The sequence below is a fragment of the Carcharodon carcharias genome, chromosome 9, assembly GCF_017639515.1.
Source record: "Carcharodon carcharias isolate sCarCar2 chromosome 9, sCarCar2.pri, whole genome shotgun sequence".
NCBI lineage: Eukaryota > Metazoa > Chordata > Chondrichthyes > Lamniformes > Lamnidae > Carcharodon > Carcharodon carcharias.
In genome coordinates this window covers 148,881,535-148,896,118 of record NC_054475.1, presented here as the reverse complement: position 1 = coordinate 148,896,118, position 14,584 = coordinate 148,881,535, and the positions used below count along the sequence as shown (strand labels likewise).

At 39.3% G+C, this 14,584-nt stretch overlaps 1 protein-coding gene across 2 annotated transcripts in view; it reads right to left on the bottom strand.

Annotated features, from left to right (window-relative positions):
• Positions 1–14,584, bottom strand: part of rlim (ring finger protein, LIM domain interacting) — a 45,692-nt gene that overhangs the window by 8,457 nt on the left and 22,651 nt on the right. For both annotated transcript variants that reach the window (XM_041195457.1, XM_041195458.1), the window contains exons 2-3: positions 10,404–10,609; positions 4,260–4,367 (exon numbers count right to left, since the gene is read on the bottom strand). In XM_041195457.1, coding sequence (XP_041051391.1) covers positions 4,260–4,367; positions 10,404–10,587 — 292 coding nt within the window. In that variant the 5' untranslated portion in view covers positions 10,588–10,609. The remainder of the gene's footprint in view (positions 1–4,259; positions 4,368–10,403; positions 10,610–14,584) is intronic.

Below are 14,584 nucleotides of genomic sequence, written 5' to 3'. Positions count from 1 at the left end.
ACAATAAGAAAATGAGCTTAAATGCTCAAAGAAGTCTTCCTAACTTGTCCTCCCACCTACAAATATTTATGTACGTATACCCCCAGGTCTCTCTGCTCCTTTTAAAATGCAAATGAGCAGCAAGGATTACAACGAAGCGGTCAGGGATGCCTTGAGTGTGACTGCCTATTTAATTCAAAAATATGCCCTTGAGTGGGCATAAAGGAGCTTCAGTTTACATAACGTGGGTGGCACTTTGTGACACATACTGTCATAAGCAGAGAATAGGAAGGGAGCCCAAAATTAAATTGAGGCTCTGTGACTGGATAAAGTTGATGCAGTCAGGATGGAGCATTCACAAACCAGTGTACATATTCAGACATAGTTGCATAGTTTAAGTGGACCCAGGAGGCATTTGAGGAGCAGAATATCAACAGTTGTGCTGCTAGAGATTGTTCAGTAGAATCAAAAGGATAAGGAGCAGAGTCAATAAAAAACCAAATCATGACGATCAAAGAGTACAGTGAAGGTGCACAGTGGGTCTGGATGTTAGAGGGCAGAAGATCCAATATAACAGATAACAGATTAGCAGTGGGAGTGAAACCCAAAGGCCAAGAGCAGTGAAATTAGGGGAGCCAAAAGAGGAGAAAGATAAATCTACACAATTAGTGAAGATGGAAGGTAATCCAAGAAACAGCTGTAAAGAAGTGAGGAACACTTTGGTGCAACAGCAAGAGCTTGAGAAGTTAGTTCAGCAAAGGGTGACAGAGAAGCTCCGAAGGAAGCATAAAGGTATGTTTTATGGGAAGTAAATTATGGTAGCAAAACAGAATACAGTCATTTATTTACAACAGGCATGCTCAAGTTTTTGTATCTTTGTGAGCTGTTTAAGTGCAGAATATTAAGAATATATCTCAAGCTACGGACACTAACAGTCTTTGGCATTCAGGCAAAGAACTGATCCACAAATGATGCAAGATTATTAAGGACAGTCCCTTCCCAGTCTCTTGACTGACAAAATTCAAAGAATACAAACGCAATTAGAATAGAATAGCCTGGACTTTGAGGGCCAAATTATCAGGCCATGCCAGCCGTATATAATTTATTGCTTAAGATTCTAGATTTAGAGATACTTCCTTTATTAACAACAACTTTTGCTTATATAGCACCTTTAATGTAACAAAACATCCCAAGGCTCTTCATGGAGCACCACAAAAAAAATTTGACATTGAGCCACATGACCAAAAAGCTGGGTCAAAGAGGTAGTTTTAAGGACCAATGCAAAGTAGAAAAGAGAGGTTGAAAGGCAAAGAAGTTTAGGGAGGGAATTCCAGAACTTCAGGCATTGGCAGCTGACGGCACAGCCACCAATGATGGAGCTATTACAATCAGGGATGCTCAAGAGGCAGAATTACAAGAATGCAGATCCTCAAGTGGAACATAGGACTGGAAGATATTAGATAGAGAGAGCAGGGGAGGTGTTTGAATACAAAATGAGTATTCTGAAATGGAGGTATTTCTTAACCAGGAGCCAATGTAGGTGAGTGAACACAAATGGGTGAATGGGATGGAGCAAGTTAAGACACGGGCAGAATTTTGGATGACCTCAAAATTACATAGGACAGAAACTGGGAGACCTGCCATGAGTGTGCTGTAATAGTCAAATCTAGAGCTAACAATGACATTGATGAGGGCTTCAGCAGCAGATGAGCTGAGGCAGGGGCAGATTCAGGCAATGTTACGGAAGTGGAAATAGACTACCATTATGTGGCATGGATATACTTAAGAGTGCAGCTCGGGGTCAAATATAACACCAAGTTTACGACCCGTTTGGTTTAAACTCAGACGGTTGCCAGGGACCGAAAACAATAGTTTCAGTCTTTTCAATATTTAGCTGGAGGAAATTTCTGTTCATCCAGTATTAGACATCAGACAAAAAGTCTAACAACTTAGGGACAATGGAGGAGTTAAGGGAGCTCACAGTGTGGTAGAGTGAGGGCTGTGCGTCATCAGTGTAATGTGGAAACTGACACTCTGCTTTCTGTTGATGTAAAGGAGCAGCATATTGATGAGCAATAGGAGGAACCAAGATTGGATCCTTGGGGAGAACTAAAAGTAATTATGATCAGGAAGAGAAGATACTGTAGGTGATTCTCTCACCATGATTAACTAGATAAGAATGAAAACAGGAAAGTGCAGTTCCACCCAGCTGAACGCCAGTAGGGAGGTGTGGAGGTAGATGGTGTGGTCAACCATGTCAAAGGCTACAGGCAGGTCAAGAATGTCAAGGAAGGATAGTTTATTTTTGTTAGGCACACAGGGTGCCTTTTGCTATTTTGATAAAAGTAATTTTAGTACTGTGGCAGGGATGGAAATCTGATTGCAGGGACTCAAACGTGGTGTTCTGGGAAAGATGGGTGTGGATTTGGGAGGCAACAACACATTCAAGGATTTTAGGGGAGATGGCGGTTATAGCTAGCAAGGACTGAGAAGTCAAAAGTTGGTTGAGGAGAGGGGTGAAGACACAAAAAGGGGGCAGTACCAGAGGAATTAGTGTTAGTTGGGGCACCCCACTCAAACCTGAGCAGGATATATTTTGCTTTACATGATATCCAGGTGGGTGCATAGCATGAAAGGTTTTCAGTATCATTGACATTGTCCGGTGATATGTTTCTGGGTATGACAATAATCAGGGGGAAACTGCATTGTTAAATATAGCTTTGATACCTGGCATCAATTGCTTCTGATGTGTCATCAGTAATGATAGGTGTCAAAGAGTCCTTAGTGCCACAGTAAAAGCCAGCGAATCTTCATTGTAGCTTGACTGGACTGACAAGATACTGTAAGACTGGTGACTCTCAACTAGATGTTGCCATCTTTTCTTGAGTACTTCCTGTCAATTTTGTGCTCAATAGCATGTGACAAATGAAGCAGTTGTTCATTGTGGGTAGAATGAGAACATGAGGCAAACAGAAATTTTAACTTTTAGTGACAAGCCTTTTATATATCAATCATACAGATCACTGATTTGAGTGAGCAAAGGCATTCTACACAGTGTTCCAGCCTCTGGCGAACATTAATGTCAAAAGATTGTTCAGCACTTTTTCAGCAGTGCTTTGATAGTGTCAGTTAATGGCAGCATACGTACAAATGACAACAACCTAGTTCAACATTATCTGTGCTAAAATGCCAATTTTTTGCCTCTGTTCCTGTGTTTTTAAAACAAACTATTTGGCCATCTGGAGACTGATGACTGTTGCTTTATGACATGATAAAACACTGCTTGTTAACTGGATTTGTAAACAGGCCACCATCTTCAATTAACTCATCTTTGTTTTAGTCACACATCAACCAAGGAGGATATTTTGGTTAACATTTGTTCTTAGATTTTCCAACTGGTCCACAGAGCCAAATTCCTGGGAGAAATCCTGTAAAAGAAATCATGGGCTGGCTGGTTTTGGAAACCCAAAAACAATTGCAAGCTAAAACCTGACAAGGATCATTTATGGAGAGACAGAGTTTAGTCCCACTTGCAAGGAACGCCACACAAGAGACAGTCATCACAGTCTTGCTAACTGTGGGGAAACAAACAGGCTCAGTGGCTTATAGAGGGACTTTAAAGGATGCAGCAGTATCTACTTGCAGTGTCATGATTTTCATGCGCTGATGAAACAAAATTTCCCCATATCCAGTCCAGCCAAGCGTTAGTCCTATGGAATGTGGATGATGTTTAAATGAAGCACCGGTGAACACCAGTAAAAATGTGATGGCCATTTCAAAAGTCATAGATATGGTGAAGTTTCACTATCCCTGCTGATACTACATGAATTTGGACAGTGAGCAAGAGATAGGATTAGCCTCAGTTTTTATGCTGTCAAAGGACAAAAGTCTACTCACAGGAAAAATGGATGCTGGTGTGAAGCTTATCCTGACCACAAAATGAATTAACGATTTCAGAAGAAAGAAACTACCAAAATCGTTATTTGTCCAAATTCTGCTTTGAAACAAGGGGGTGAGGGTTCTAAGAAAAAACATTTTGGTTGGGCCCATCCTGGGAAAGAGAGCCATAGGATACAACATTTTATTAATCAGGAAGCTTAAACAATGTTGCTAATGTATTTTTATTAATGTACCCTAATGTACATTTTTTGACCTCAAAGGCAGAGAAAAATGGAAAATTGCCAAAACTTCTAGTTTAGAAATAATTAAACGTAAATGCTAATGACCATATTTTTGTATCTCACTGTTACAAGTGGGGCCCTTATCACTTAATTGCTCACCTCTGTTATCACCTGAACCCTCACTTCTCCGAGCATCAGGGTTGTTCTGAATGACACCGTCCTTCACCTGCTGTAGACGCCTGATAAGTTCCTCTTCTGTAATTTCCCCTTCAAAATACAATGAGGACAGGTGAACACTGCCATTAATTATAACAAACATTCTGGTGTCCAGCTTATGACACAGCAGTCACAGTAACTGAGAAGTGAGTGTCTTTTTATATGTTAATTTGTGAAGTTTTGAATGTCAATTTTGTCTCCCTGAAGGTACTGACTTACTGGGGTACAATGCTACAGGAACCAACATCCAAAACCTCACCAACAACCCAACCTACCGGTACTTCTGCCAACTAATCCTGACAGCATCAACAGGGTTACTTATTCAACTACGGAAAGTACCATGGACAAGCCTGACATCCATGCATGTGCACATACACACGCACTTTTACCAGCAAGCTGACCTGGACAGCAAGCAGGAAGGGCAGTTCCCACCAATTTCCTCTCTCCAGCCAGGAGCACTGAGGGCCACTACAGCTATTCAATTACTTCCCCAACTGAGATCAGCTAATTTGGTGCAGACTGGGAATTAAACTGGCACCATCAGGCCTCCAAGGTTTTGCATTGAGTTAGGCACTGATTTTAATCACTGAGCCTTTGTGACAGATGTACACAATTAAAGAACAAACAATGGTAAAAATTTTAGGGGAGAGAGAAGTTATTACAATAATGTAAAAATTGTAGAAACCTACTGGAAAACATGCATCACTATACATCTTTGAACGATTCTGACTGAGTTGAGAACACATAATAAAGATCCAAGGCTGTCATAGAGGTCAGCAAGATCCTATGTCTGTTCCTTAAATTCAGCAAAGGTAGCAGTAGAACTATTTCTCAATTGACTTTAATAGGGCAACTACTTAGTGAGATCTGATGAGAAGCAAGGTTTTTCATGAGTAGACTGATATTATTCATGGCTTATAGCTAGTTAAATTAGCTTGCTTTGCTTATTTTCTAATCTAAGTTTATAGTGTGTATGCTACCTGCAACGATGTTCTCCAAACACAATCATCAGCTTTGAAACCAAATAACGGGACTACAATCTTTCTTCCTAATCAAGACACAGACAATGTATTCCAAATAAAGTAAATTAAGCACATGGACTCCTGAATAACATTTTCCATCATTCAAGTCCCTCCAAGGCTTTTTGCTTGCTGATTAAGGGTCATCGCTGCAGAGAGGATGGATGATTGACTACATTTAGTAGCCACGCTGCAATAACCTTTGTGGGAATACACTTCTAACTATTGGTTCTCATATTGATTCTTAACTTTAAACAGAATCACTGTTATAGAATCACTGACCAACAAATAGAATTCTTACTACTTACCCTCTTAAAATCTTTTAAAATTTAAATAATTCTTTTAGATGTACTTAAAACCTTCCTGCTCCAATTAATACAATCTTGGTATTTCCAAGTCTCACCATAAGTACGTAAACTGCAGGCTCTAGAAAATGGACTTCCACTATGAATACAAGGATTAAATCTACAGAAAATCTTAGATAGCTAACATTTTTAAAAAGTAATTCTTTCATGGGATATTGCCATCGCTGGCAAAGTCAACATTTGTTGCCCATCCCTAATTGCCCTTGAGCTGAGTGGTTTGCTAGGGCATTTCAGAGGGGAGTTAAGAGTCAACCACATTGCTGTGATTCTGCAGTCATATGTAGGCCAGGCCAGTAAGGATGGCAGCTTTCCTTCTTTAAAGGACATTAGTGAACCAGGTGGGTTTTTACAACAATTAATGATAGTTTCATGGTCGCCATTCCTGAGACTAACTTTATATTCCAGATTTATTCATTGAATTTAAATTCTGCCGTAGTGGGATTTGAACCCATGTCCCAGAGCATTAGCCGGCCTCTGGATTACTAGTTCATTGATATTACTATTATGCCACCATCTCTCCATGCAGATAGAACCAATAAAGCTACTCTACATTTTTCAAAATGAATGCCATCTTTAGCTAAAATTAAAAACTAGAGAAACTGCAAAAGGATTACCTTAAGTGTTATAATAACATTATGTTCTTCATAGAGTTATAGGATATTGGTTCACATTCTCTACATTGCAAGTAACTAGCTCTAGTTACTCTATCAGAAGACGACACAGAATGGAGGTATTCATTTCAGGATTTCCAAACCAGTCTGGTTTGAGTGATACAAACATAGGGCTAGAAACAGCAGTTGTTACATTCAACCTCCCACACACTTCAGTGTCTGTGGGAAAACACTGGTGTACAGACATGACAAAAAAAAAACATGGATAATGAAGTTATCTCAAAAATAAGGTGATATAAAAAGCTTTACATCAGAAAGTTTGGAATAAAGCTTTGAAATTATATCTAGCCAGGAATCTAAACAATACTTCAGATAATCAGGACACCGCCTCTTCAAATTTAAGAAAGAAGTGAACTTGATGCTGTAACTATGGATTTTTAAATTGTGATTTCCCTTGACACGCGGGGGGGGGGGGGGGTAAATTTCACTTTGCAACAAACCAGAAATGAGGAAAACACAAGAATATTTCAAATGACAGTAGAAACTTTGATAAGGATTTCTGCCTTCCAAAGAGCTGAGTGAATCTTGCTCTCTTTAAAAATGTAGGTGCAAAAATTATATTTCCATCCACTGACAGCACCTGGCATATGACAGCTCTCACAGAAAAGAATGAGCACACTCAGTATAGAAAGTTTTGTATGACATGGCACTTCCTGTACTTCCAGCAAATGCCACATCAACCTTTCACACCTGAATGTCATATTGAAACGATAGTTTGCATGCATACTTACCATATATATTTACCTTTCAATACTCTTACTCATGATTTGCATCTCCAAGGTAATCATACTGTTTGGCACATACTACCCACCTGACCTTAGATTTTGTGGTCTTATCCTGATCACCTCCCACTATCCAGTGCTGGCCCATTGCCCTGGCCAGATTCCTCATGTGACCTGAAAGTTGAACTGTGCCCTGGTCAGCTCACTCTCTTGACCTGTGAGCCAAAAGCTACCCTGTAGAGCAAAGCAGAAGAGAACAGGGACAGCGGGAAACAAAAGAGACAATAAAATGAGCTAAAGTAAAGAGAGAAGCAAATTGGCACATGTAAAGCAGAAGGTTGGCAACGTAAGGAAGCAAAATAGGATAAGTGTTTCCTCAAATTCATGAGCAACACTGGAAATGAGAGGAAGAAAATAACTAATATTAAAAAAGACCTAGCTTACTTTTGTCACACTTGCTTCACATCACAGTAGGTATCTTAATATCCCATTGTAGTAGCTGGTTTTTTTACAAAATCATTTGACGAAAAGCTAGAGGTCAAATTTCAAGTTTCATTCAGGCAGACATTTTTTTGTATGGATTACACAGCTGTCATAGCTGTGTGTTAGAAGTCTATTAATTTCAGAAAGTGCACCAATTATACAGAAAGCAAGAGTAAGCGAACACACACACACCAGCCAGCCTTTCTTAATCCTTCTGCAGCAAATCATTTCAGAATAGAAGTTGATTTACGAAAGCTTTTCAGGCAATAGAAAGACTAACTGTACTTAACTATTTTGTTGATAGCTGAAAACATTCCAATATACGACAGCTCCAAGACATGAAAGACATACCCAGGAACCAGTGATTTCAGTTAGTTGCAAGACTCATTTGGAGACATACAAACTAGTGTTGTTAGACTTGGTCATCATCATACAGGTACCAAGAATCTAATTATGTACCAAACCCCAATTCCATTCACTAATGTAGTCAAAGTAATTAATTGGATGTAAAGCACTTGGAGACGTCTGTTGGGCATGAAAAGCGATATATAAATGCAAGTCTTTCTTTCAACATTCAAGCAGATCAAAACCTCTCTCCTACCCTAACAAGTCCCACTATCTCCACTGTAGTGCTACCAAATTCCAGTACTGATATTCTAATTCTGCTTGATTCCAGAACTATTTCCCAGTGTTATCAAAATGCAAGACTAGTCTCCAGTACAGATAAGGCCCACGCACACCCCAGTACCATTGAATTCAAGACAACTACATCCAGCTAGTAGACCTTGCTGGGTATCCTCAGTTTTTAACTTGCCATTTTCCATCTGAATACATGAAAATTTTTATGTAAATATGCTGCGTTCTATGTACTGAAAATGAAACTAGAGTTTAAACATATATCCATACACACACATTGCACAGCAGACTTCTATACACAAATCTACACACACACATGATTGGCTCAAAAACCAAAAATCACAACAGGATGGGGAACATACCAATCAAAAATGAGAACCAAAGCTTCCAATGAAAAACTAAGGATGGATGAAAAACTAGAAGTAAGCAGCTAGCAACCAGTTAAAGAAACAAGCAAGCAAACAAAATCAATCCAAATGCATTTTTGCAGATGATTTTGACCAGCATTTCACTTTCTGGAAAAGTAGAAAAATTTTGGTCTAGGATTATTGCTTGCAACACAAAGACACATAAAAACGGCAAAGTGCACAAGGCTAACCATGATTCTCTGCTGGAACTGTCAGTGTTTGTTGGAGTCCAGCGGCCCCCCAGAAACTCTAAGACTCCAGTTCATGGGATTTTCCATAGCTTTCATCAGCTGAATAAAGGCACTTAATTACAATGACAGATTAAAAGAAGAATTCGTGTATGTCATTTTGTGCAATGTACCTACAACTCCCAGGATTTATGTTTAATTATTGACAGCAAAATTGGTCATTCATAAAACTCGTCAAGACTTGCTATCAGCATCACCCAACAAACAATGGGAAGCTACTGAACAAAGCCAAGAAATCCCCAAGCCAACCAAATAACTGGAATTTGTTTTACATGAAAACAAGATGAAGGTAACATTACTAGAAAGCTGTATATGTTATAACAAAGGAATTATTAATTGGGCAAATGAAAAACATTGCTGTGTGCCCAGCAAAGCTATCCACTTAACAATGACCATCTAATTTTAGTGTTTCTAATGCACTTGACGTGGTGAGATGATCTATATTTTGTACAGAAGAAACTTTATATATGTTACCCTAATTGCATTAGTTCCATATTTATTATTCCACACTTAAACCTCATACCTTTAACAGATAGCAAAGCTGCGCAGAGTAGGTATGGAGTTATACAACTTTTGACTATTTGATATTTTAGCTGGTAATGATGATGTGCCCTTAACCAAGCCACATTTGTGACAGAACTAAAATAGTTGTTTAACCACAACTAGCTAAACTTGCAAAGCCCAATTCTGAGAGTGAACAGCCTACGTACTAAACAAAATAAAAATTCACTGAAACAAATCAGCAGTGGCAGAGGAGCAAGTGACCAGTTTTTAGTGAAAATACCCTCTCCCTGTCCATCTGCCCTGACACCTGCAAATCTATTCCCATTACTGTGTGAGGGAAGCAAATAAAATGATTATACATCTACCTACCTGCAGCATACAAGAAAAACACTACTTTCTAGAACAAAAAGCTCTCTAGTAGTCATTTACACCCTTTGCCCACCCAGAACTACATTCTTTGCAATCTCTAATTCGATGTGAGCAATTTTTTAGGAGGTCTACTTAAAAATGGCAGTACTGTGCTTTCACAAACCATACTTAGCGTGGTAGGGGGGCAAAATATGCACCAGCTCCCCTTCAAAATCATGAAAAGTTAAGCACTTTACATTTCTACTTTCAATTAAATAGTCATAATTACTGGTTCAGAATGACTACTATGACTACTCATGCAGTACTCAGGGTCGGAATCTGTTTCAGAGAAACACCTACAATTGAGCTAAGGAACAAACACAGATATACAAAGCTTGCTATTCTCAATACCTATCAACCATAAGCAAAAACACTGGACAAAGGTGAGTGATTTTACCTACAGTAAAAGGAACATCTGCCTCCGTATGGTCACTCCTTAATTTAAGACAATATCCATTAGTTGGGGAGAATCAACCTCCATTTTGTATTCCAAGAAAAAGTCTTTTCCTATCTGGGCACCACTGTGCAGCTCAAAATCTACAGGGATAGTGGCATATTTTCATACCTTCATCATACGGTCTCTCAGAAAATAAGGATATTCATTTTTTTTTTAAGGTTGCCCACCTGGTGTACCAAACAGGTTATTATCCCTCATCAGCCTGTATTCCTCTTCACTCAGGTTATTGACAAAATGATAGAAGGCTTCCTCTCGATCCAGGCGGTCTGACTGGCGCCTGCGCTGATCTTCATTAGAAGACTGAGTGTCAGCCTGCTCATTTCCTCCATCTTCATTAGCAGCATTTTCCATAATGAGATAAAATAGATTTTACCTAGAGAAAACGGTGTGAAAACAGGGTTGTAATGTATATATTTTAACTTTATACAATGTGAAGCTAGCGCTACCAATTTCACATTTTCCTTTCAATACTCTATTTCCCTACTAACTTTCCAAGATATAAAAATGCTAATCTCTGTAGAGACTGACAATACAGTTATTACTCCAGCCTTTGTTTAGTGCTAGAGCTCTCAACTCAAGTCAAAGTCTTACTTTAGAGGCTTGAATATGTATTCTGGGGTGGCAATTCAGTGCAATACTCCACTGGAGGTACTGTTTTTTGGATGAGACATTAAACTAAGCATCCCTTGCTCACCTCAAGTAGATGAACAAATATTTCACCACATATTCAAATAAAGAGCAGCTCTCCCTGTGGCCTAGCCAACATTTAAACCTCAATTAACTGATCTGATCACATACCTCATTGCTGTTTGCAGGATCTTCCTGCCCAAACTGGTTGCTACATTTCTCTACAACAGTGAGTTCACTTCAAAATTACTTAGTTGGCACTGAAGCACTTAGGAACTCGGAGGTCGCAAAAAGTGGTATTAGATATAAATTATTTTCTGAAATTTGATTATAAGAGTGTTGTTCGTATGATCAGGTTATTTGATTTTATGCATAAGCACTAAGATCTATTTCCAAAATTGAACTTCTAACATTAAGATCTTCACTGCCACTTTATCCCCAATAACCTGCTTGCTAAGCAGAGTCCAAAATCTTGTTCTATTATACAACTTTGGCATGTAATTAATGCATGCTGGAATGGACAGTACCTGAACTGACTCCCTACAGCAAGAAGCCCCCTTCCATTTAATTTTGGTGTCAACAATGAACCCCGTGGATTCAGGGTGCATTTACATTACAACAGTGATAATGTAAAAATCACTTCACATAACATTACAGCTGCTGTGCGAAAGCATCCTAGGGTAACCATCTGATCAATTCAATCTCCTGTATTGAGGGCATCCTATACTGCAACTACTATCTGGCTTCATGTAACACCTTCAACATAGAAAATATCCCAAGTTACTTTAAAGACGTAAAGAAAAGAATTGGGCACTAAGCCAAAGGATGAGCTATTAGGAGGGGGCAGAGAAGAACTCTGTTAAGGAGGGTCTTGAAAGGATGATAGGGAGGTGAAGAGCTTTAAGCAGTGAGCTCTAGGCATCTGAATGCATAGCGTGGTGAAGGAAGGGTAGGAACATAATTTGAGAATTGGGGTTAGGGCGTGGTGGGACAGCAAGACAGAGGTTGAGAGCTCAAATCCTACCATAAGAACAAAATAGTAAGCCATCCAGCCCCTCAAGACTGCATCACAATTTGGTAAGATCATGGCTGAACATCTACATCAATTCCACTCCCAACCCATCACCAATGCAATTCCTTTAGTGCCCAAAAATCTATCGATCTTGATCTTGAATATGCTCAACAACTGAGCATCCACAGGCCTCTGGGGTGGCAAGTTCAAAGGCTCATGAAGATTTCATTGAACAGTGACACTGAATTCAATTAATTCTGGAGTATTTATACAGGCTGGCTAATAACCCAGTGCAAGGGAAAACAAACGACCATGAGACACTGTCAAATTGTCAAAGGCCTGACCAGTTCAATGTTGTTTAGAGTTGAGAAACTGCTATCCACACACGGCCTGGATTTCACATAACTCGAGTTAGCCACTCAATTGTACAAAATATAGATGGGCTTACCTAAGAAAGGAAATACTTGCCATAGAGGGAGTGCAATGAAGGTTTACCAGGCTGATTCCTGGGACGGCAGGATTGTCATATGAGCAGAGATTGGGCCGACTAGGACTGCATTTACTAGAGTTTAGAAGAATAAGAGGGGCTTTCATTGGAATATATAAAATTCTGACAGGGATGGACAGACGAGATGCAGGAATGATGTTTTCTCTGTCTGAAGGGTCTAGAACAAGGGGTCAGCCTTTTAGGATTGAGATGAGGAGAAGCTCCTTCACTCATGAGGTGGTGAGCCTGTGGAATTCTCTATCATAGAGGGCCAAGTCACTGAATATATTTTAAGAAGGAATTGGAGAGATTTCTGGACTCTAAAGGAGTTAAGGGGTATGGAGGGGAGAGCAAGAGTATGGCGTTGAGATCATATTGAATGGTGGAGCAGGCTCAAAGGGCCGAATGACCTACTCCTGCTCTATTTTCTCTATTTCTAAGTGTGGGATTGTTAGTTGCAACGAAAGTGAGGGAATCTCCTTTTAAAGTAAAGGATATTATCTGGAAAACGTTTTTCCAAAAGATCTTTCATAGCAGGCACTTGCAATTTAGTTTATCCTTTGCCATGGAGACCTGCTATTTCAAACCTATCCTCTCCATAGGGACTCAGTTTACACCAACAAACAACTAAGTGAATTCCATAGCTTGAACACCTTTCTGGATCGGTTTGCCAAATCATGAGATTTCAGAGATAAGAAAACCAAGTGCATAGCTAGCAAGAAAATATTCCACATATTCATTCTTCCTTCTTTAAGGTTTTGGAAAGTTTGAAATTGACACTACTTTGCAAGCCAACAGCATTAGGGAGTGAATAAGTGCAAAAATTTAAGGTAAAACATCTGCTGTGTCAATATTAACAATGTTTCCATATTTATTGCATCCAGCATTGAGTACTCCAATTTCAGAAAGAGTTTTGTCCTCACAAGAAGTCCCATCAGCATTCTAAGAGAATGCTCCAATGAAGCGCAAAACGTTCTCCCCTCCAGTTATTTATACAGCAATCGGAAATTTTGAATCAGTGCCCATTTAAAAGGTAGTTTTGTTTGTGAACTTATGCCTGAAAGAAATCTGGTTGAGGCATTCCAATCAGTGCCTTACAGCTAATAGAAAGAATGGATTGGCATTCAACCAGTAGGCCGAGAATCACATCTTGATCTTTCACTCTTACAATCTTCTAACCCGAAATTGCTTAACTCAGACTGAAATCATCACTGTTTTAATTATTTCTTAAACTACTCAATTCAATTCTTTTCAAGCAGAAAACTGCTCTGAATTAACAGGTCCACTCTGCAGTACACATTATGAATCTTTATGTTTGTATGTACAAACATACATCTCTAAAACAGCGAAAGAAACTTTTGTCTAAGGTCATCTCACCCATCAGAAAGAACAAAGTACAAGTCCAGACTACTGCAGTTACACTTTATAACAGCAGAGTGAATGAAACACTGAACAACAGGTATTCAAATAAATCAATTTGGACTTTGGGTACTTTTTGAAGAACAGATCACTCCAAATGGGTAATTTCCTTCCCCGCTTCATCTTGCTCAATAGTTTTGGTCTTGGTCCCAATCACTTCATGCTCTTACAGTGTTTGTTCCTGGCTTCCTCACTTTTTTCCCCTAAAATGCTGATGCACATCCTGAGTGCTGCACTCAAAAATTCTAATCATTTTGCTTTACATGCAAGATAGCCCTATCAGACTTCAACTCTATTTCAATGAATACCTTGAGCACCAAACACTTCACAGAGATTGAAGCTTGGATTCCCAATTGCCATTACTTTAACACTGGTGTGTTACTACCAACAATAAAATAATGACAAATGTAAATTCATACTCGTATGGAGAGGCACAATCACTGATTTCAGAGGAAAAGGAGAGCCAACCTCCAGCACGTCATATTTCTCTTAGAGACAGATTAAGAACAGCTAAAATGCCTGTGCCTTGCTGTCCATCAGTACACTTTGACCACTGGAACATCTCAGTAATGAAGCCCACGGTCCATCATCTAACAGCCTCTTGGGCAATTCCAGAGTTTTGCCTCTACTGCTCTACCTAAAAGACCATTGCAGGCATTAGCCACTGACACCAGCCCTGAAAATTAAAGACAGCAAATTGAAAGAGACAACACTGGAGTCTTTACATGTACTGACTTACAACCTTCTCTACTCAGTCTTGTTATGCCAGTTAGTACCACCTATATGGTCTGCCAAGGTCTAAA